General features: G+C 47.3%; 2 protein-coding genes across 16 annotated transcripts in view; one reads left to right on the forward strand and one right to left on the reverse strand.

Moving 5' to 3' along the window:
• The window catches only part of DAB2IP (DAB2 interacting protein), a 148,736-nt gene extending 141,090 nt beyond the window's left edge, over positions 1-7,646 (forward strand). For 6 of the 7 annotated variants that reach the window (XM_030507479.1, XM_030507480.1, XM_030507481.1 and 3 more), the window contains 2 exons: positions 801-888; positions 2,444-3,525. In XM_030507479.1, coding sequence (XP_030363339.1) covers positions 801-888; positions 2,444-2,611 — 256 coding nt within the window. In that variant the 3' untranslated portion in view covers positions 2,612-3,525. Of the gene's footprint in view, positions 1-800; positions 889-2,443 lie in introns of all 7 variants that reach the window. The other variant, XM_030507478.1, reaches the window with a different exon arrangement.
• The window catches only part of TTLL11 (tubulin tyrosine ligase like 11), a 64,183-nt gene continuing 41,329 nt past the window's right edge, over positions 1,035-23,888 (reverse strand). For 4 of the 9 annotated variants that reach the window (XM_030507495.2, XM_030507492.1, XM_030507497.1 and 1 more), the window contains 2 exons: positions 22,743-22,849; positions 16,738-19,219 (listed from right to left, as the gene is read on the reverse strand). In XM_030507495.2, coding sequence (XP_030363355.1) covers positions 18,972-19,219; positions 22,743-22,849 — 355 coding nt within the window. In that variant the 3' untranslated portion in view covers positions 16,738-18,971. Of the gene's footprint in view, positions 1,237-15,062; positions 16,202-16,737; positions 19,220-21,793; positions 22,151-22,659; positions 22,850-23,888 lie in introns of those variants that run through there. The other 5 variants (XM_030507496.2, XM_030507494.1, XR_003994541.1 and 2 more) reach the window with 4 other exon arrangements.

The following is a 23,888-nucleotide window of genomic DNA, read 5'->3' on the forward strand; positions in this document are numbered from 1 at the left end:
TCCCAGCTATAAATCTCTTCCTCCCGCCCAGCGGGATGTGGTGTTTACATTTGTCCAGGACACAGGCTGTTCCAGTGCAGCCTTCACCTGCACCCGAGCCAAGCCAACCTAGTGTACTAATGAACCCTCATAAGTGGGTCAGCCTTCACCATTCTGTGCCACTTAAGCTTTGGGACTGTGCTGTAGAGAGCTCTAGAGAAGAATAAGAGCCAGAAAAAAAGACTGGCTCTAAACTATTGGTTTGTGTGTAAGAGGTAAGTAAGTGCCAGTGACCATGTGCCTCCTTTGTGCTCAAATGCACAACTACAGGTCGTAGAATCATGGAATGGTTTGGGTTGGAAAGGACCTTAAGCTCATCCAGTTCCAACCTCCTGCAGCGGGCCAGGACACCTTCAACTAGTCCAAGTTGCTCCAAGCCCCTGTGTCCAGCCTGGCCTTGAACACTGCCAGGGATGAAGCATTCACACCTTCCTTGGGCAGCCTATTCCAGTGCCTCACCATCCTCACAGTAAAGAATTTCTTCCTTATATCCAACCTAAATCTCCCGTTTTAGTTTGAACCCATCACCCCTTGTCCTATCACTATAATCCGTGATGAAGAGTCTGTCTCTGAGAGAGAGTTCCCATCCCTTCCTGTGTGCTTGAGACGTGCATCACCCCTTTGCTTCCTTGGTGTCAGGGCCTAAATGAGGACATGATTGGTACCATACACTCTGGGTGGCCGATGCAGGTGTGTATGAGGCTAATACCTGGGCTTAGCCCAACACGTGTAATGTTTTTTCTTGTCTGTTTGACTACCAGGCTGATGTCAGTTGAGGAGGAGTTAAAGAAGGACCATGCAGAAATGCAGGCTGCTGTGGATTCCAAGCAGAAGATTATCGATGCACAGGTGAGTCCCACTACCAAGGGCTGCAGCACTTTGCAGGGTGACTCTGCCACCCTGCAGCCCCCTGCCATGCGGCAGGGCCAGCTCAAGCATGGTGACACTGCACGTGGGTGAGTCACCCCCACGCTGCAGCCAGTGACAGAGCCAGGTTCAGCATTTATTGGTTTATTGTCACAGCTGTCACATTCATACAGTTGTTTCCAGCCTCGGAGCTTGGCAGGCGACACAGAGGATGTGGGGGGTGGCACTTTGTGGAAGGATCATGCCCACAATTCAGTTTATGGAAGGATCACGTCCTGAGGTCCTCAGAGCTTTGCTTGGTGCTTCATGTTCCAATAATGCTCACAGGACCTGGATACAGGGAACACACAACCTGGTCAGACCAAAGAGAACGTGATTTTATCAGTCTTTGGGTTGTGGTTTGTGGGATTAAGCAGCTCAGTTACTGCTCTGGATTACACTGGCAGAGGAGCATCAGGTGATGGGTTAAAACACGAGGCTCGGAAACGAGAACCTGACAATACAGTCTATAATCTTTTAATTTGTCTAGGCAGAGACCAGCATCCTCTCAGCAGGTAGGCCTTCCTCCAGGTTGGGGCTAGGTGATATTATATTCTAGGCTTACGCTTAACAACCCTATTAATCACTTGTGCGTCACTACTCATGACTAATTCACTGTGCAGCTAATTAAAAAGGAGATGAGACGGTAGTAACTTCGTTAAAAGAATCACTGTTTCTCTGTAATTTGTCCAAAGCCAGTAAATCATCCTGTTCCCTGGAGCCTGGCACATACAGGGGGGTCTGTAAGGTGGGAGCCATGCAGAGGGCACCTCTCAACCCACTGTGCTGCCTCCTGCCACACTGTGTTACATGCAAGGCTCTTACAAGGGCCCTGCACATCCTACATGGGGTCTCTTTATGATCTAAGGCTGTACAATAGTGTTGGACGTGTTCATACATGATGGACCTTCAGAGTTACACAGAGGCACTTCTCTGGGTCGATTCTGTTCCCTTCTGTTAGTGGCAGGCAGAGGAGGATGATGGCAGTGTGGCAAAGACCTGGAGTGGCAGAACCAGCCTGCAGCACACAAGCTCTTGCTCCCACCCTTACAATACTGTACTGGGTGGGAGTTGCCATCAAAGTGATCCTGGGACACCACAAGTCATTTAAACTATTAATTTATGGTAACAAAATCAATTAAACACTGACAGGAATAACCATCTTGGGAGAGCTTGGGTTTAGAAAAGGAATCTTACCACCTCTTACCAGCTGCTCTTAGAGCAAACAGTACAATGAGTTTCTGTATAACTGAGGAATTAAACTGTGTTACCTCCATCTTGTTCAGGATGCTGACAGGAATTCAGCTCACGCTGCACAGGCAAAGGGCATTTATGTCCCTGCTGATAACAGGGGATTTCCAAAAATGCTGTGTAGCACTTAAAAACCCCTAAAAACCTAAGGAGGCCAGAGAGAAAGGTCCTGGTCCAAGAGGCATCACAGAGGGACGTGTTTCCATGCTTTTCCACTGACTGTTCCCCTCTGCCCCTTTGCTTGCAGGAGAAACGCATTGCTTCCCTGGATGCTGCCAACGCACGGTTAATGAGTGCCCTTACTCAGCTCAAAGAGAGGTACAGCATGCAGACACGTAATGGGATCTCCCCCACAAACCCAACTAAATTGCAGATTACAGAGAATGGCGAATTCAGAAACAGCAGTAATTGTTAACCCGCGGAGGCAGCCGCAGGAGGAGGCCACAGAGACCGTGCAGCAGCAGGCGTGAGCTTCAGAGAACGGCTGCTCCCCCTGAGGACCCCGCTCCTTACTGCGGACGGCGCTTGACTGAGCCTCTGTGGGAGATGCTAATGCCAGCACATTGAGGGGACGGAAAGATCGAGTGTGAGATGAGTGGCATAAGGAAATAACATATATTTGAGCATTGCTGTCACTGTTGGATTTCAATCAGTGTTTAATGTTTAAACAAAAGTTACCTTTTTTCCTTCTAAACTGCCCAAAGGATACGCCTCACCCCTCCCAGCAAGGAGTAACGTCCTTGTCCTTGCAGTAAGCGACACAAAGGGAGCTGGGCAGAGCCTGCAGCAGGCAGGGGCCCAGTAAGTCCAGTTAAAGGGTGCTGCTGGATGTAGCTGTACGAGGGATGCAGCACCCGCTCCTCCTGTGACTCCCCCGGGATCACAGCCCGCTCCCAAAGCAAGCCCTGAGCCCAGCCCAGCCTCCTTACTTGGCTTTTGTGAGGCCACTGACTGTCCACAGGGGCATTTGCACAGCTGATTAGTGTTGAATTAACTCCCCCAGAGAGGGAGCACAGTCCAGATGAGAGGTCAGGGCACAGGCTGTGTGCTGGAGTAGCCGAAGGGGTGCTGCAGGGCAGCGAGAAGGGCATTGCTGGGGGTCCCGGCGGGCCCTGGCGCAGCCCAGGAGAGCAGAGCAAGCCCAAGGCTCTGGCATGCAAGTGGAGGGAGGAGCTGGCACCTGAACAGCGACTTGATGCCTCTCTACAGCTTCTGCTCTCACAAATAAAGGGGAAGAATCTTTGTAAGCAATAGCCCCAGGGCACTGTCATCCTGTCCCTCCCAGACACAATTCTAGCCACAGAATAAATAAATGTTGCCTGAGCTTGGTCCCGAGCTGTGAATGAGGTGCAGGGGCTGGATTTCCTGGTGCCCGGTGTGGTAGAGGGGGAGTGAGGGGCTATGTGAACTCGCCAGCTTCTTGTGTGACAGAGGGTTCGTATTGGGGGTGTGATGCTCTGTGCAGAGATTTTTTTACTGTTTCTGGGGAGAAAAAACAGACAAAGAAACAAGAAAAAAAAAAAGCCCTGAAGAACCATGAAGATCGGTAATTGTATTTCTTTTCTTTCACAGTATGCATTAGAAAAAAAAAGATCCCATTTTCTGGAATACTGTCCTCTTTAAATTGGGAATGAGCACTGCATGGAAATTAACCGGCTCGAAGAATGTAAAACATGGTCATAAGGGAGTAACCACCAAGAACAGCAGCCACCACCGAAAGGCCCCTTGTCAGGAGCACTGTGCAGGCATAAGCCAGGATTAGACTTTCCCAGCTGCTGAGACGCAGATTCGGCACATTCCCGTTGTGCTCAGCGGAGGGGTCACCTCCTTAACGGGGGATCGTGCCGCTGACCGGCCGCCACGGTGTGTTTGTTGGGTTGTGGTTGTTCTAAGGTAGCACTTCATGACTCCCACTCTCAGAGCAGGTCACTCGTAACCAAGAGCCAGAGAGCTCTCTCTGAGATGCGGATGACAGTGTACAGTGTACAGGACCTCTGCCTATTCCTCCCACTAAAGTTTATTACACTGCTCAACGCCTGTCCTAGCTCCTCCTGCCATGTGTAAATGTACAAAGGGACTAGGATGTTCACTGAGCTCTGCACAGCTCAGGTACCGTCTCCAGCCTCACCCCACCTAGGCTGCCTGAGCAGGACACTTTGCCAGTAAGCTCTGCATTGCCATGCTGCCCCACAGGCTCATTCACAGCATTCACCACATGCAATTGTTTTCACAGCTAAAGATGATGCCTTTTATTCCTAAACCTTTTTCTGTTCCCGGGAAGCCCTGGGCCGAGCCGGGTGCAGTTTGGTCCATGGAGGAGAGAACGTGGTGCACTGAGGTCTGCGCGCCCCACCAACACCCGCAGCGCGGTGCAGTCACGCAGCAGACCCCAAACGGAGCTCCTCAGAGAACAGGAGTAACTAAGTATTTATGGCAAGTGTGAATTTTGGAGACTAGCACAGATGGCTTTGAAGAACCTCACAAAACTGACAAGGTTACAACTGGAGAAAGACCCAGACAGGTTAGGAGTGTACAGGGTACTGTGAACCGTTGGGTACGTACACTTACATCTGCCATTGTCTCAGAGTCAAATACTTGATAACAACCCTGCAAAAAAAGACTATTTTAAACCACTGTTGCCCTGAGATGTGTGTTTAGAGCTGATGGGTTTTGAGTTCAAAATACTTGTGTTGCAGAGATGGAAGTTTTTCAAGAGAGAACATGAGGAATGGAAACGCCAGCAGGGCCCGGCACAGGCAGTGTGTTTCCATTCATACACGGATGTAATGTTGGGATGCAGTCAGTGGAAAAAAGAAACGCCCACAAAACAATTGTTTAGTACTGGAGCTAAGCACAGTACAGCTTAATCTCCTCCACCACAAGCCAAGGCACTGCTCCCCCCGCCCCATCTGTCACAAACTCCTGGTTAACTCAAACTTGCCAATCACTGAACACACGTCGTTCTGCTGAAACAGCAGGAACGCTTAAATCCTGCCCCAGCGAGTCATTAGAACCTTAAAAGTTCCAGTGCCGGCACCTTCGGGAGTTGTGGCTTAGTTTCCTGAGCCAGTATGGAAAGAAATTTCAATCAGGACAAAGTCTCCTTACAGTAGATTCCTACTATTCCTCCCCATTCCCTCCTGTCTCCTTCCCTGCAACTATCAACAACTGGGCCTAACCGTGACCCTCTCCTGAGAAGGAAGGTTCTGGGGTAGGTTTGCAGCTCCAGGCTCACTTCAGTTCTGTTACTTCACTTTGTGTTTCTGTTATTTATGAACTGTACATGTATGTATGTGGGGGGGGTGTGTGCACACGAGCCCCGTGTGGCTGCTGCCCTGGCACAGCAATACCAGAGGCAATCCCAAGTGGTGTTTGCAGCTCCGGAGCAAGGCTCCAACCGGAATGTTTCGTGAGCGGCTCCGGTTCCTTTCTTGTTCTTGCGCTTCCTCCAGTAAGAGGCTGTTTCAGTGCAACCGCGTCCGAGTGTAGATGAAACACAAACACACTCAGATTTTTATCTTAATACAAGTCTTAATATTTTTTGGTAAATGTTCTCAGTGTTTACTGTACCGTATCTATCTCACTAACAGTTGTACATAGTAACTTACTTCTGGTGCTGCTTATTCGGGCAGGATTTGGCTGTATCTCACTGCTGTTTTGGAGAGGGGGGACTCAAGCTAGCAAATCTGGATCCACACACAGGTTATGATTTCAGCCTCCTCCCTTGGGGATCTGAGGGAAGGGGAAGGGAGAGAAGCCGGGGATCCAGATTTGGGGTTGGCCCACCTCAAGGATTCTGTTTTAAGAGTTTTGATTTGGGGTTTTGTTAAACTGTAGTGAATGCTTGTCAAAAATTTCATGGAAAGGGGATGAAATGGACTGACCAGTATCCCAAGGTCTCTGCAGACTGTAAGTGTCATCGTTTTGGACAGGAATCATGGCTTCAGTGCCAAAAGATTGGAGGGACCCGAGTCCTTCCCCATGCCAACTAATACTACAGTGTAGTCACCAGCCCCTTTTGCACCAGTTTAAGCAAATCCTGCTGCCATCCAAAGAGTCCTGCATCACTGCACTGTCATTTGAGTCTGGTTGGGTTTGTTTCCTGCTTCTGCAGTTGTAAAGCACTGATTGCACTGTGAGAACATGCTGAATACTCGGGGCTGGGGGCCAGCCCCATAGGCTGCCGCAGGGGGCAGGACACTGGTCCTGCTACTGCGAATATTCCTAAAGGGCAAAGGGATTTGCCGGCCCTAAGCGAGGCATCACAGGCTCTCCTAGGAAAGCAGTCGGCACATAATCATTCCCAAAGTTCAGAGCGCTCTCTTTTCCCTGTTCCTGATCTCCATATCCAGATGCAAGAGGAAACATACTGAGGTCTGCTCTGTGATGAACAAAGACAGGACTTTTAGTCAGAGGAGATGGGAAATGCTCTGATGCGTTCACCCAGGACAGCCACAGTGTGGTCCATGGGTTTGACCAGCAAGGGGCTCATTTCCCCCCGTGACCCCCAGGAGATGCTCTGTCAGCAGCACTATGACCAGCAGCACCCGCTCCGGTCACTGCTCTGTCCATCACATGTAGCTTTGCCTGGAGGGCGAGAGGCAGAAAGTCCAAAGGGAACAACTACGACACTGTCCCTGGATGGGGTGAGCTCCCTGCAGCGTCCCCCTTCCCAGCCCAGCCACTGTTGGGGACCCGCTGGGACCTGGCATGAGGCAGAGCACGTGGCCTCATGGCCACCAACAGATCCCTTAACTGGCCCTGGGAAGGGGCATCTCCTCTCTCCAAGTGGGTCTCTGGCTGCTGAGCCCGAGGCTTGGCCGCGTGGCCCCTGCCCCGCACCGAGCCCCGCTCCAGCCCTGCACAGGTAACTGCTGCCGCCTTCTCTTCCCATGGGGAATATGACACATGGGGGAGAGGGAGGACGACAGCAGCACGCCAACACACAGCTCCTGGGCTTTACGAACCAAATCCAACCTCGAGGGCGTTGCACAAGATTCAGAACAACCATGCTTGGGAAAAGGGTGTCACGTTCAAGCATTGACTTCCACAGATCACCCGAGCTGTGACATTGCTGTAAATGCCATGTGGTTCTGCATCAGCTACCAGTACCCCCAAGTGCAGCCTCCATGCTCACGTATTCCTTTATCATACATCACTGTGTCTTAAGATATACCTCTCTGTATATCTGCTTAGGCTGATACTCGTTCCTGATAAGCAGTCACTATGTTTTATATCCTCTTATAAAGAAAAACAAATCTTTTTTTGTAAGTATGTTTAAAAAACAAAAAAAAAAAGCAAAGTGGAAGTGTTTGCTGAATCTCCTTCAGCTCCTTTTAAACTATGTAATAATGTACAGAGAAAGTTGTTGGTGTTCAAAGAAATGATGTGGCCGTGCAATTTATGTACATTTGCAATTAGAAATATTAAAGATTTATTTAGATATTTTACATAAGTGCTCCAGCACCTCTACTCAAGTCATTTCTAGTTTTTAGAGCATCCTGGCACACACTGGCCACATGCACACACGAGTATTTCTTACCTGTCTCCCCAGACAGATCCCCCCCTTGTCCCAGGCTGAATCCTGGCACGAGCCTGTCCCTGCCATCCCAGGAATACCCTTCTCCAGCCCATTCACACTGCCTGGACACACTGACCCACCAGGCTGCCCCAGTGGCAGTGCTGGGGCTGCATGAGGCTGTGGCAACAGGCAGATCCACTGCTGCCTGCACCCACCTCTGCTCCAGCCCGCCCTTCTGCTGTCTCTGCAATAGCAGAAAACTCAGAGGAGAGTCATTAAAACCCTGGGCAGCATCAGCACCTCTGCCTCATTAACATCACCATAATTAGCTCCTCTGGGAGAGGAGGAAGACGGGCTGCAGCATCATGGCTCGGGATGAGGAGAGCACCCGTGGCTGTTGCTGTGTCAGGCAGCAGCAGCTCTGCGGTGGTGGCTCCGGACCCAGGCGGGGCACTGGGGTCTGCTGGTGTCCCGCACCGTGAGGAACCAGACCATGACAAAGACCCCCTGCTGCCCATGACCAGGGTGCAAACAGCCTGTCCTGTTCTCACACTGCTCCCTGCACCACCTGGGCAGCAGCTCTTCCCAGTGCCCAGGTGGCACCAACTGCTCCTGCTGCCCTTCCCACCACGGCTACAAGAGCCCTGAGCATCCCTCCACAGTCCCTGTGTTCCCAGACTGGGATGGGGAGCTCCTGAGCCTCCAAGTTTAACCTGGTTGATTTTGAAGCTTGAGAGAGACAAAGAAATCAAACAGCTCAGGAAACACAGAAATTAAACACTCGGGGCACCCAGAAGCTGCTGCAAGGAGGGGTTAGTCAAAAACACCTTGATTTGAATAGAACATCTTTAGCTGGGGCTTTAACAGCACGAAAGAGCCCGTTTCGGTGGGAGAGAGGCAGGGAGGTGCAGAGATGAGGCTCACGGCACAGACAGCAACAGCCTGTTTCTGCTCCTCCGATAACCATCTCTAATCTTTGCTCCCGTCAAACATCTTTCACTCACATCTTCCCAAGCCCTTCACACGCAGTCACCCCCACCCTCCACAGCAACGAGTGAACGCCAGCATCCTTATTTTTACAACTGAGGACGTGCAGCAGGAGCACAACTTTCCCAAGGCCCCTAGCAAGCTCCAAAAGCCAAAGAGCTGATTTCCCTCCCTCCCCGTTCCGCATGCAGCCGTCCCACGCACAACAGCCAAAGCTCCAGAGCAAACATCCTCTGGAGAAGTAATTCAAAGCCAGCCAGTAAACAACCCTCCAAAGCCTTGGCCCTGGAGACAGGGGAGAGGAGCTCTCCCTGCCAGAGGAGTCAATAATGACAGGCAAGCAGAAAGGAAGGGGCTGGAAGAACAAGAGTCATTAGTGGAAACTCATTGTTTGTGCTAATTAGATCATTATCTGGAAGCTGCTATTGATGTTGCTATTTCAGTTCCTGCTGCTGTTCACAACTTTATTTTATCCACGTCTATTGACTGCCCACACCCTTCCACATCCCACAGAAAGCACCAGCGATGCTGGGCCTGCAGCCAGGCTGCGATGGAGATAGTCGGATGCTCTAACCTGAGCCCACTGCAGCAAGGACCAGCCCAGGACCATGTGGACATCACAATGAGGAGGACAAACATGTACCAAGGCTGCAGTGCTTCCCAGCAAGAAATCCCCCTTGTTTTTAACCTTCCAGTGCTCACCCACACAGCCCAAGGTTTCTGCAAGGGGCACCTCTCTGCTGTGGGTCAGTGTGTGGGATCAGGCTCCCGGCCAGCGCTGTATCCCTGCGCCGAGGGCAACACAGGGCTGGGAACACAGGCTGCTGAACGGGAGCCAGCTCCCAAACATGACCCTGAAATAGAGATCAAGAGCAGCGTTAACAGAGAAAGAGCAGATGAAAGCCACTGGGGCAGCAGGAGGGCAGCAGGCGCAGGCTGCACACTGTGCTCATTGACCAGGCCAGCCCCCCTCTGCCTTTCACAGGATGAAAGCTGCTTGCGGCTCCGTTTCGAGACACACTCCCTTCATGTTTTCTGGTTTGTCATTACCTGCCCTGTGCTATTATTGATCCTAGAGAGACACGAGATTAGGTTATTCAGTTATTAAAAAAGGGGGTGAGGGGAAGAGAGAGGAAGATTTTGGCAGCTGTAGGATTTCTGCCGCTTCCCACCTGGCAGCAAGCACAGCTCCTCTGCACATAAACAATATTGATGCAGGCTCCTTACATTATCAGATTTCCCACTGGTGGTATGAGTGATAACTGAATAACTGCACCATTTGATTTTTTGTGCCAAGGAACGAAACCTGAATAACAGAACTCCCAAGTCGATTGATTTATTACAGTCACTGTTTTTCCTCTTTGAAGCCACGGTCCTCCCTCACCACCTCAGCCGGGAGAGCAGCGTGCTGGGGGTTGCCCAGGGAAGCTGTGGCTGCCCCATCCCTGGCAGTGTTCAAGGCCAGGCTGGACACAGGGGCTTGGAGCAACCTGCTCTAGTGGAAGGTGTCCCTACCCGTGGCAGGGGGTTGGAACTGGAAGAGCTTTAAGGTCCCTCCAACCCAAACCATTCCCTGATTCTGTGATTACATCCAGCCCTGACTAGCTGCCTTTTAGTGCATCTGACCCTGACCTGCAGAAGGGCTGTTCCACTTCTACTGATGAGGCACAGAAAGAGGAGAGAAAATTGCATCACATCACCATAATCAGCTTTTGATTTTGTCCTTTACAGCAATTTCATACCAGTTCTACCCTACACCTGCAGCAAATTGCCAAAAATCAGCAATGACACAAGTGAACCTGCTTCTGCCATTAGAACTGCAAAAAATAATCATCTCCCATAGAGCCAGGTATGGCTGAGGGCAAGGAATGGCGTGTGGCCCATGGCACATCACCTCATTCCCAGGAAATTCCTGCCCCCCGGGGTGTACCACGTGCATCCTGGCACCCAGAGATGGTGACAACAGGCACACAGAGCACTGAGCCCTCCTGCAGCTCTTCCACATGCAGCCAGGAGCAGCCAGTCCCAGCTACTAACACTTGCTTTGTCTGGGGCAGTGGTGAGGAATGGGAACACTGGGAAAAGGCGGCACTGGGCGCTCCCTGGTGCAGGGTGCAAGGCCAGGCTGCCCTCAGCTCCTGACCTTCCTGCAGAGCCTCAGAGCATTCCCTTGCTAAGCCCTGCTCGAAACACCAACTGCTGCACCACGAGAATGCCACGTTCACATAAATCACCTCAAACTTAAGAGGTGCCATTAGCTATTAGCAAACACTCCAGGCCTGTGGGTGAAGGTAATTCAACGTGATATGCTTGGGCATGCAAGGTAATAGGTTTCGGCTGAATACCATGTGATACAATCTCCTCAATGGGAGGTTAAATGAGGCTGAGACAGAGACCAGATGGATTTATCTGGGTAGTGCTCCTGGGTTTTTTTTTCCTGGTGTGCTTAAGGTGAAGTGAAGGTAAGGAAGGCAGAAATAATCCAAGAGAAAAGCATGAGTGTGGCTGTATGTGGTTGGGGCAGGGCTAGCAGGACGTGTGGGACCTCATCCTGCTGGAACGCTCTGAGTGAGGAGGAGGATGCTCTCAAGGCTCTACTGATTTAAACAGACAAATACTTCTGACCCTGACCAACTCCCCTAGTTCCTATCCCGAGCTTGATGTGCTTGGTATGGAATATCCCTTTGGCCAGTTCGGGCTGTCTGTCCTGCTCTGCTCCCTCCCAGCTTCCTGTGCATCTCCCCATTGGCATAGCATGGGAAACTGAGAAGTCCTTGACCCGTTGTAAGCACTGCTCAGCAACAGCTAAAACACTGGTGTGTTATCAATGTTATTCTCATACTAAATCAAAAACCACACAGCACTGTACCAGCTACCAGAAAGAAAATTAACTCTATCCCAGCCAAACCAGGATAGTTTGGCTATCTGGCACAGAATTAACACCACTGCTCCAGCAAGGACCGACAGAAAGATGAGGCTCCCAATGGGAAAGAAACCTATAACAAAAAGAAATCTCAGTGGTGGGCTGAAGATGGAGATACAGCCAGATCAGACAAGTGCACATCCTTGTAAACATCCCTCTTCTGTGCTCAGACCTGGGTGTTCCTGTGAGCGGGATCAGTACACACATCCCCCAGTAACATGAAAGCCAGAAACCATCTGAGGCTCTGAACAAGCTCATTTCTCCTTTGCAGACAGCTCAGATTCACAGCCTCTCATACACATACTAGCCTCAGGATGCTTTTTTCCCTGGGGATGCATGAGATGGCTAATGCCATCCCCTCTGCCCGCCTGCATGTACCATCACTTTCAAGAAGACACGAGCAGGGAGCGTGCACGGAGCGAGCTGCAGCGGCTGACAGTGACAGCATACAAAGCCCAAACTGTGCTGCTGCTGTCCAAGCACATCCATCCGAGTGCCAGGCATTGCACAACCAGCTCTCACCCCTGCCAGCACCATCCCGATTTCCCCAGCACCATCCCAATTACCCCAGCACCACACTTCATGAGGTAGCACAGCAGGGGTGGGAAAGAGCCAGCTCCTTCTGCACACTGGTCTGGCCTCCAGCACACTCATACCTTGCAACCAAAGGCCAACAAGCCTGCACCACCAGAGCGGGAATGGGACTCCTTCCCAGAGCCAAGGAGAGGAGCTGGGGCTCAGGCTCCCAACCCTTGCTGCCACCAGAAATGGTTAAGCAGCTCCTCTGGCATTTGACCAGCACTACCTAGAACACAGCACCGGACAGAGACACAGCCCAGGTCTTGAGGTGACATCTTTTCTTGCTAGATTCATCTCCTTACAGGCAACTCTTACTGCTGTCATACAGATCTTGAACAGCCCACTGACAGGAAAGGGAAATCAGCAAAAGAAGCCTCTGAGACTGACAGGTCCCTCTCCAAGCACTGTAGATGTACCTGAGCATCTAGATCACTACAGTCAGTGAGAAAAGATGGGCACAGAAAAGAGCTCTACTCAAAGCCACAGTGAACCACTGCTGAGTGTCTCAGCTGTGCTATTCTATCTGCCTTGCTACTGTTGGTGTATCCTACATCTCGGCACACTCACCCTCTGCTGCTAACTCAACTGACTCAGAAGACGAGAGCGCTCTCACACCTCCTCCCAAAACTATGCACCAGAAGAAAAAGGAAATAAATATCTCTCCCACACAAAAACAAGTTTAAAAGCAGAGGCGGGTAACAAACCCAGTAATTGAGCAGCAGAGCTGCCAGACGCAGACACAGAGATGGGTGATGACAGCACTCACAGCTTTGGGGACAGGTTTTTTCATTACTGAGCACACCTGAGTGTTTGCTGCACTTGCAGGCAGAAGCACATTAGCTGTCCTGCCAGGCAGCACCTCCAAAGGGAGCTAACAGCTAAATAAACAGAGACTCATTCCCAAGAGGATAAAGCTGCTGCCCATGAGCTGAGCTGCACAGGATCCTGGCCTCACCAGCAGCTTGTTCCTGCAGCAAACGGGCTCATGTGCTGGCAGAACAGGCTGGTGTGAGGTGCGGGTGAGCACGGCAGAAGGATGAGCATGAGGCTTGTTCCTGACAGCGAGCTGGCAAGACAGACCATGGGGAAGCTGCTGCTGGGATGGCAGCAATGGGGCTGCATATAAAGCATGACCATGAGTGCAGGGAAGTACCTATTGCTAAACACTTTTAAAAGGCAACCCTTGATACCACTGCCTGAATTGCTGACTTCACTATCAAGAGATTTTTACAGTCATAATACAAAGGTCCCCACGCACAGACCTCTTTGGCAGAGACATTAGAACAGCCACAAAAACTCTGGATGGTGGCAGATGCTGGCAGATTCACCCACCTACCAAAAGGCTGCAGACAATAGCATCAGGTAGTGCAAAGTCTGTGCTGACTTCCAGCCCTGCTCTGCAGCCGCACACAGCACAAGATTCCTGGGTATACAGCCTGCTAAAGAGGAGGGGGAGCATGGCACCAGCAGCAGACACAGGTACAGAACAGGCTGAACTATGGATTCCCTGGCTGGGGAGCTGGGCTGCTGCACAGAGATAGTGGTTCTTCAGGCAAAACTTCCCTGCAAAGCAACTCTCCCTCAAACAGCAACATCAATGAGAGCCATAGAGTTCAATAATCTAACTGAATAACACCAAAAAACCCCAGGATCGGGAGAGGGAAGGTGAGAGAGTTCAGATCTCCCATCCATCGTGACAATAAGGGAGGGAAAAGTAAGAAGATAAAAGGGAAAAGCAAAGGTAAAAACGCAAAGTTAAAAGCTGTAAGAACAAGAGTTTCAAGTCAAATAAACGAAGTGAAGCTCTTTGATCAGAACAGAGGGCAACGGGTGAGCAGAAGGAAGGAGAAGAAAAGAAAGATCACTTTTCTAAAGATCTGTTTGTGTTCCACTAAAGCTCATGGGCTCTTTCAGCTTGCTGTGATCCTGAGCGCCCTGCTGCTCCCCCCCAGCTGCTGGGGGAGCAGCTGAGGCCCACGCTCTTCACATCTACATCATCTCAGCCTAATCCATCCAGGGCTTGGTACTGATGCACTTCTTAACAATACTTATAAATTGCTACTGAACTTGGGTCCATTTAACAGCCATTGAATGATATTAGCAAAGCCCATGATAAACACAGCCTTGACTCCCAGCACTCATGAGGAACTTGGAAAGGGGAGGATCCCCCTGCTCAACCCACCAAGTGATGCCATACACAGCTCCCTGCTTCGGGAGGCTTTGATCCACCCCTGTGGATGGTGGAGATCAGAAGTGGAAGAAAGCACAACCCACAACAGATGTGCCCATTACTTCAACCTCATCTCCCTGTTTCAAACTAACCGGGTGTGCAGCAGCACCTCAGCACACTCACCAGGCACTAACAGTGTAAAGCCCAGGCAGGACCCACAATCTGCTTCCTTCTCTTTGACAATGAACAACAGCAATGGTCATGAAAAGGAGCTTCATCACTCAGGACTCTTCAACACCCCTGCCACCCCATCCCTCGACACCCTGCATGGCCACCACTCATGGGGATGCTCAAGGAAGCCCACAGGGGCTCTATCTGGTAGGGCTGGACCTGACCAAGTCGCAATTTATTGCCCCTTTGATCACACATTTCTGCTCTGTGAAGCTGAAGTGGGGCTGAGAGGAGAGGGGCTGGCAGGCTGGAGGGCCAGCACCCACCTGACACCACCACAGAGATCAATCCTCCAGCCACCAACACAGAAAAGCTCAAATTGATGCATCGACTCAGCAAAGGCTGATGCGTGGTAACACCTCGGAGAGACGGCGCAAGATAGATTCACCTTCAAAATGGAAACACGCGTCTTCCAGAAACAGTTGTACAGCAACACAGGGAGCTGAACTAATGGATTTGGGCAAGTTGACCACATCAGTTTATTAGGCAAGCTGAGAAGCAAAATTGTGGAATTAGGAGGAAACACAGCAAAGCACGATGGAAAAGAAAACAAATTAGAGGGAACGGGGTAATATTTAGCAGCAGATTGCCACTGTCCATCACACAGAGATCTGAATGAGGTCAGGTCACAGTGCTGGCTAGAAATGAGAAGCTGTGATGGTGACTATGAAAGTAATTCATGTCACAGTAAGCAAGTGCAGAGCTGAGGCACCACCAAGCAGCTCCTCCTGCAGCAGCTCTTCCTACAACCCTAGCATAGCCCCTGAGGGTTCCCACATCCAGCACTGCAGAAGCAATACCCTTGTGATCCCCCAAAATTGCCATAGAGCTTCCAGCCCCTTCCAAATTGAGCACCCAGAGCATGAGGATTTGCACCTACCCTGTCCAGTGAACTGCATGAGGCTCAACCAGGAGGAAGACTAGATCCTTCTTCATCGTGAGGAGTTTCCAAACAGGCTTTGACCTCCCAGCAGCGAGCTGAACACAAGAGTGATGCAACCAGAGGGGCAAAGCAAGAAAATAGGGATCACCTGCAGAGCATGGGGTGGGAGCTGCAGCTGAGGAGACCAATGCAGAAGCAGGTGGACTTGGGTCTCTCACCTGAGCATTATCTGTGCAATTAGCTGAGGCCCTCCCTTTGCAGCTGTGTTTTAAATGAAAAGAAAGCAGCTGAAAGTGTGTGGTAAGTGAAGTGATCTGCTTGGTGCACATTAAATATTCCCAAAATACATAGCTGTATTAGGGAGAGTTGGGCAGAGGGCAGTTTATTGTCAAGAGCCCAGTCCAGAGGAAGCAGAAGACAGATTTCAGCTGCTTTAGCTTACAACCACCTTATGCAGAGAAAGAGAAACCAAACAAGGAATCACCGAGTGAGTTTGAGCACATTCAGGCTGGATACAAGCCTGCAGGGAAGGGGGATGTCTGGATTGAAATTCTGGACTCACTTGCCTCAAATCTTCCTTAGATGATGAAGTGTTTTACTCTGATTTATACCCAGAGGAATACCAGGTCCAGTGTGTCTGAGAAAGATTTCACAGGTGTGCAATGTCCATATCATATGTCATAAATAGCATAGTGAGTGCTGCTGTATTCTCTGCAAAGAATACATAGAAAAGTACTATTAAAAAACAATGCCTACTGCCTTCCATGTATTGTTTCTATTGCTAGAAAGGTACCTCACAACTAACAGATTACAGTGCATTAGCATTCCTGTTCTGAATAAAGTGTCTCTGGTCATTTTTCTGCTGTGTGTGTGCAGACTGGTAACTTCAAGGCTATGTGAAATTACTCTGGATGCTAAATCATACGCAGAGGAAATTGCATTAGATGGGAGGGAAGAGAAATTGTGACTTTGTCATTAAGTCCCTAAAGTACACTCCTGTTTTATCTCCCCCCTCCCCTGAGAATGATATGGCATTCAGTTTTCCAATTATTTAAGTACATGAACACTGGATTACTAGAGACAGATAATTGAGTATTTTGACTATTCTACAAGGGACCCTTCATATTTGAAGTGGGAGATGAAGAGGGCAAACTGCGTCAGCCTGTGTATGCAACAGGCTGTAAAAATCCGTTAGATCCAGAGAATATAAAGATCTCCAAAACAGAGAGAGATCTTATTACTGTTCATTATATACAATAATTAATTTATTCCACTGAGATAAGGGTAATTTATACAATAGCAAAACTTGGATATTTTAGGCCATAGATCATACTAAAGAAAGCTGTAAGGAAAGGCATTCGCAGTTGTAACATTTCAAATCCGACTGTTGTGCAACTCTGTCTTTACAGGACATCAATCACAGGATGAGAGAAACTGTAAGCTATTTTCTAGTAACACGCTGCCAATCGCAAGACAAATGTCAGATGTCACCAAGTAAGAAGTAACCATTTTTCAACTTGTGAATGTCTTCAAATATGTTACAATCAAAGTGTGAAAAAAAAAAATGGCCCTTTCAGCTTCATTTGTTCTGACAGATGCCAGACCGTAGAGTTTGGCATTTTATCTTCATACTGCAATAGCTATATGAAACTTAAACCAGGCTGAGGGCAGTGGCATTAGTCTGCAATTGTCCTCTTATGCGCAATGCATAAAATGTGAAGCAGTCTAGTCACTGAACTGAGAAAGATCATCTACTGCTGCTTTCATTGGCGTTACAGAAAAAGACAAAGAGAAGACGGGACGCCCACATTTGGTATTAGCACATGCTAGGTATTAGTTTCTCGTGGGCTCAGCTTGCCTTCTGCATTGTATTGCCATGCTGCTGATTGCCACTTAAGGAAAAGGCATGCTGCTTAAAACAAAAATCAGGAAAGAAACTCTAAACTTCTCCTGAAATAACAACTCACTCGATACCGTGTGTGCATTTAGTCCATGACATTAAGTGGGTGGGCTCCCCTGGCACTGGCAGTGTGCTTCCTGCAACGTCATGCCTCTGACACACCAGCCATCGGAACACTGTGACCTCCAGCTCAGGCAATTTTCTCCAATCCAATGCAAACTGCCTGGGGCTGTGCCATTTGTGATTCCTGACAGCATGAGGAATGCTAGAACATAAGCAGACTCATTAACATTAAAGAATAGAACAAAGGAGGAAAATCAAACTCGGATGTAGACATACATTCTTGTAATAAAATATGAGACTGAAAAGAATTTGACTGAACAGCCCTGAAGTTCCAAGTTATTCCTGTCCTTCCAGCCAGTCTCACGTTGTGCTCAGCCTCCCCCCTAAAAGAAGGTGATTATCAATGTCATGGCTCATTCCTTGAAAAATAAGACTACTGTGTACAACTGCAGTGGTATAGCCCAGCATGCCTGACAAAATATCTTGTTAAATAATAAGGATCTCATTTCTACAGAGTTATACAGTTATTTAAGGGAAAACAATGAAGAATATGTGCAAAGACAAACAACAAATCTGCTCCAGATGTTACCGTGGGTCCAGAGAGGGCAACAAACATGCAAAAGGCAAAAAATAAGCAAACCTAGAATACAATTAGCTCAGCCTAAAGTCAGTGACAGGATTGGTTTCACTGGAATTTAAATGAATTCTAGGCCTTTACACTGTAAAGTGTTTTGCAGAAGCAGTGCTTAGTACCTGAAGACAAAACTACTGCTTGATTCACTGAATCTGACTTAATGAAGTACATTTTTCCTGTAAGTGTGAGCTTATCAGCTCTATGGAAGCAAAAGGATAAATATCTTTAGTTTTTCTTTAAAAAATTAACAGTACTTGTCATGGCAAAGACATGTACAAAGAGTAGAAGCCAAAATATTATTTCAGTGTTTTAAGACCGACTTTAAAAAAGTACAAAGTCAATGACCAAATCTGTATTGATTCCAACATGTACAGTTCAAGCCACCAAAAGAAGAGGGTCAAAGCCTGAAGTCTGACCACAAACCTAACTCCAGGTTTCAGTTTTCCAAAGTCTGTAACTGGTATTTGAGACTGCAGCTCCTTACTTGGTTTCCATAATAGGTCCAGTGCATACAAAGCAACGTATTTCCTTTGACACGAGGGTGCCTCTCAGTCACTGCAACTCCATGATGCTGGTTATCATCCCACTGTATTTTGGTCCTTGTCTTCACATGTGGTTTTCTATACACTCGGGATGAAAGCACAGCTTCCCACATGAGGTGTGCTGTAGGTCCAACAGAGCTGTAAATAAATAGCCATTGCCAGGGTTGTTACTTGAGAATGGGAGCTTGCAGGAGGCTTTTTGAAAAGCATAAATAAGAAAAGCTGAAATAAATAACTGTGCGTATCAGCTGAAGGGATTCAGGAGTCGGTGTCTCCTCCTGCAGTACATGCACATACCTGGGGATTAAGTCTCAGTTCTGTCCTGGTGAATTAGCACTGTTACTAACGATGATTTCTATAATCTGAAAGTTTACTAGCCGAGGCCGTGCGACTGAGGAGGGATGGATGTGCAGCTGGTGTGAGGTGAGGTCCATCTGCGTGACAAGCAGCTCGGCGCTTTTCATCCAGGACAGCCAGCTGATACTCACAGAAATCAATCAGCGATGTCACTTGCTGGTGGAGTGGGAGGGACTTGTATTTCTTCTGAGCCAGACAGAAGAAAGCTTCCACAAAGGCTTGTAAACACATTCCTGCAAGGAAAAGGTGTTTATAGGAGGGAGATTCATAGCTCAGTGCTCTGTACCAAACTACATTCTTTAAGCATAACACTATATCTTTGTTTCTTTTGGCAGCGAGGCCAAATGTGTATGTGCTGGGTTAGTGTTAGTTAACCTGTGTTTTTAGTTGCTGTGTTTTTCATTTACACAGCAGCCATCTAGAATGCTCACTTAGAAAACATGTGGCCTTCAAAGACCAAAAGGCAAGGTTTTATTTGTACGTAACACACAGGAGCTCGTTTAGTGTTTCAGTAGAGGGTAAGCCCAGGCTGTGTTATAGATAGGTGATAGCCTCTGATAGAGGACTCCTGGTTTTGCAGGCATCAGCCTATCCAACAACCTGGCATCCGGAGGCAAACTGGTACAGCAACAACTGACTTTTAAAATATTGTACAATTAAATTGATATAATATCAGCCTCAATTTCTGCTGCCTCAAATATTAAGTAGAAACCAAGTCAGACACACAGTAACATATTGAGCTTCAAGGAAAACAATCCACTGGAGAGAAAAACAAGTTTACATGGGCAACTGAATTGGGTCATTTAAACCTTGTATTTTTAGAGATGGACCTAAAACAAAAGTTCAAATGTAGAACTACTGAAACAGTATGTTATTTCAGTCTGTAGCACTACAACAATAACCCCATTACCAAGTATCACCTTATCACTGAAGTGAGTTTATTTGAAGTATTGCTTCCCTTCTGCAGAGCCTGCAGTGGGTACGAATCCTTAGCGCTCCTTTTGCGGTGAAGAGGCCATTTTTCAGCCATACCCATTAATTCTGCAATAGTAATTTTGTTTCAACTGAATGAAAAACAAACAGCTGAAGTGCCTACAAAGGGAAAGTGCCAAAACATTTCTCTGCTATAACAGAACTCTGCTCTGCCCCTTCACAAACAAAAGTCCCCTGCAGAAGCCACGTGCTGCAGTGCAGCCTCTTCAGGTGCTGTTTGATCACATCTTACTAATAACCCATTACCACAGCCAATGGAAAGAGGGGCTGTATGTTAACACTAATTATTGTATTTAAACCCTTGAAGTAATACCTATTTAATTCTCAATTAAGAAGCCAGACCACAATTTGGTTTGCAGAATGCCAGCAACAAGGAACTGTTATAGCTGCTTTGTGCTCTAACTGGCTCTCCCAGTTTGAACATACACTTAAGAAGATTATTTTAGGATGAGATGTTGAAGGCTTAGGGTTTTTTTAACTGAATGTTGGCTCATTGATGCTGCAGGAAAGGACCTTTTCAAAATATTACAATTACATTGTGAAGTATAATTTCTCTCCACTCAGGCTGCAGGTGGGGTTGCTTACAACCCTGCCTGCAAAAGAGCTTGCAAAGGAATTGTTATCTGAAAGCAGCAGCTGCCAGCTCAGTAAATTATTTTATCAGTCACGGTGAGCTGCAGGCAGGGAAAGCACCTTTAGCAGTACACACACTTTCTCCCCCATAAGTGACACTCATGTGAAGCATATAATGGAGGAAGCTAGAAGCTGGTGGTGTACAGGAACAGCAAGAGTTTCTGTACTGGTTACAGGTGGAAGTGGGCCAAACACAGAGCCAGCAGAAATGGTGTGTATTTTGTGTTTTAGCACAACAGCTGGTTTGCTGAAACCATCAACAAATCTCTTTAATTTCTGAAAGCCTGAAGGTTCATTTGCATTTCTATTACTTTTGCTCATGGAATTCTATCAGCTCACCACATAAATGACTTCTACCCCCACTGAAATGCTAACTGCAAATACTCCAATTTTACGTACCTGTGAAACTAAGGTGACCCAAACCTACTTAAAGTAGTATGGGAGTTCACGCACAATAAACCTCTGCACCATACCTTCATTTTCTCCCTTCTGTTCTTAGGTCTGGATTTATTCTTTCTATCAGCCATGTGAACAGTCTGTTCTACTTACTTTCTTTTTGCTCTTTTTGCATTATCTTACCTGACTTTATATGCACAGACTCTACAGGATATTGCAGGATACGTATATTCAAGCAAGACACATAACATTTATCTATTTCACACAAATATAAGCTTCATTAACATTTCTGAAGCACCTTCAAAGATTCAAAAAACATTATATACAACTAATTTTCTTGCTGTCATACCTGACCACACTGGCACAAATTAGTACATGTATTGATGTTTATGCAGGACAGAACTATAGACGTATTTGTACGGGGGTAAATAACAAATACAGAAGTCAGTCTCAACTTGGAGGCTTCTGAGTCTTCTGCTATTTTAGCATTAACAAAAAAAATATGCAGGATTATACAGATCTATGTCCATGTTCAAATTCCTAGATTAAACTATAGTTTGAACTAGTTTCTGGGAAGATGCCAGCTTGCAGCTCTGTGACCAGCATGCTAGTTTATACCAGCAGCATCGAGGTGCACTTCTTTATCCCACACTGATTTAAATGGAACCTTGACAATCCTCCTTGATGGCCACAAGGAGCAGTGGATAAAACCTTCCAGAATACTCCAGCTGCTGTTTCCCTGCTATACATGGCTCCAAAAACTGTCGTCAGGAACTTTTTTTTTGGGTTGAGATGGGAATATTAGCGCAACTGAAATTGTTCAACATTTTACAAAAGCTATTGGAGAAGTTGCCAAATTTATGGGCTTAATTTCCTACAGAAGTATAATATCAATTTTAGAAATTAAGTTCTATAATAAATGATGTATTTAGGCCATTAATATAACAAGAAAATAATCCCTAAACTCTGCTATTTGATAGATTACTGTCTCAGATCTGAAAATGTGACCAAAGCAGATGGGGAAGTAATTCACTACTGACGGCTGGGTTGGCTGATTGACCTAGCTCCTGTATGAACAAAAGAATTACAGCAAGGAGTCGTTGTAGCAAAGAAGCACTGCTACTCGTCCTTAGTAAAGGCCCATTTAATAGCTGAGCACTGTGCAAGTTTGTGCAGAAACGTGTTGTCCTCCCCTCACCCATCACAAAGACAATGAAAGTGAGAAAAGGGAGTGTACTGGTGGGCAGGGGGAGGCTCTTCGGGAAAAGTAATAGAGGTAGTAACCCTTCTGGGGAAATCAAAGAGAGAAGTCTTTTTATTTCTAGCTCCTGCATAGCTTCTGGGTTGGTTGGTTTTTGCTAAACCATGTAACCTACTCAAATATGGACATACCTTCTTATAATGCAATTAAGTTGAAGGGTCCACTGGGAATGGTTAGAAATGTTTCTCTGCAAACAGCAACTAGCCTTACAAATGCACAATTGCAAGCATAAAAAGGGGCTTGCAGAAGACTTGTCCCAGTAAATAAATTGAAAACTAAGAGTGATCTATTCTGTAGATAAAGGGAAACTGCCACAGAACTAAACAGAAGACTTTGTTGTACATGTTTATGCTTCAGATGGACATGCTTTTGTCCCTTTTTTTTCCTAACTGAATGTTTGAGATGTGCTTGAGCTACCAAAATTGCAAGGAAAACCCCAGCTTCCATAGTTTTCAAATACAAAACACTATTACCTGATTCTTTGTGGTCAATTCCCATGCTGTTCCACCTTCTTGTGATATCAATATACAAGATATCCACACAAGCCATTGAAAAATTGCTGTTACTCAGTTTGCAGTTTCTGTTAAAAATAGACAAAACAAAGAAGAAATTCTGAGTACATCCAAACTTCCAACTTTGGAAAAATTCTGCAAAGGCAACTGAGAGAACACTGGGAGAAAAGTTTACCCATGTCATGTACACATCCACTGTAACATGCTTGGTCAAATAAAGCACATAGAGCAACAGCAAACAAACCAGTGTTCATGAAGCATATGTATCTGAAATAGTACAGGGCTTGAATTTTCCATGTGCAGAACATCTCTTGTATGTGCCTTGTCCTGCTGCCTGTCCAGATCACACCAGCACCACCTCTGCCAGAAGTGATGCTGGTCAGGAGGAGTGGCCCCCTTAAACCATGCACCTAAATCCAATTTCCATGTGCAATCTCATGTCAATCTCTAGCCACTAAAAGGCAGCAGGTCAGATTATAGATTATCTGGTTTACTTGGGTTTTGCAACAAAGCAGGAAAAAAGATAAAACCCTGGATATAGCAATTAAAAATATGACTTAACTGTTACACGCTCCTTTTTCCCAGCTATTGCTAGCATTCCTTCTGAGGCCTTAACAAACTGGAATTAACTGGTACACAAAACCCAACAGAGATCAGCACAGACTATCTACATGAGGCACAGTTTGCAAAGAGAAATACTCTCTTATTTGACTGACTGATCCTGGTTGAAAAAGGTTGGAGGAAAGCTTTCAAGCACAGAATTACTTCTTCATGCCCGAACACTGAACAGATTTGCCCTGTGCATTCCTGAATGCTGCATGGAAAACAGCAGCATCTCTGGATGGATCTTGGGCATTTGGTGATAAGCACATGTAGGAGATCTGACACTTGTGTGGTCTGAGCCCGCAGTGGTGTGGATCAGTCTCTGAGCATTAGCCATCTGTCCAGATTTCCAGATGTCTGGCAGCCTGGCTGGAACAAGTACACATGCCAAAGAGCTAGCCAAAATTTCTAGCCAGAAAAGAGAAAAACCCAACAACAAAAAAACCCCCACACACACCCCAAAAATCCCACAAATCCCCCCAAAACCTGGATAATTTAAAAGAA

The sequence above is a fragment of the Strigops habroptila genome, chromosome 15, assembly GCF_004027225.2.
Source record: "Strigops habroptila isolate Jane chromosome 15, bStrHab1.2.pri, whole genome shotgun sequence".
Taxonomy (NCBI): Eukaryota; Metazoa; Chordata; class Aves; order Psittaciformes; family Psittacidae; genus Strigops; species Strigops habroptila.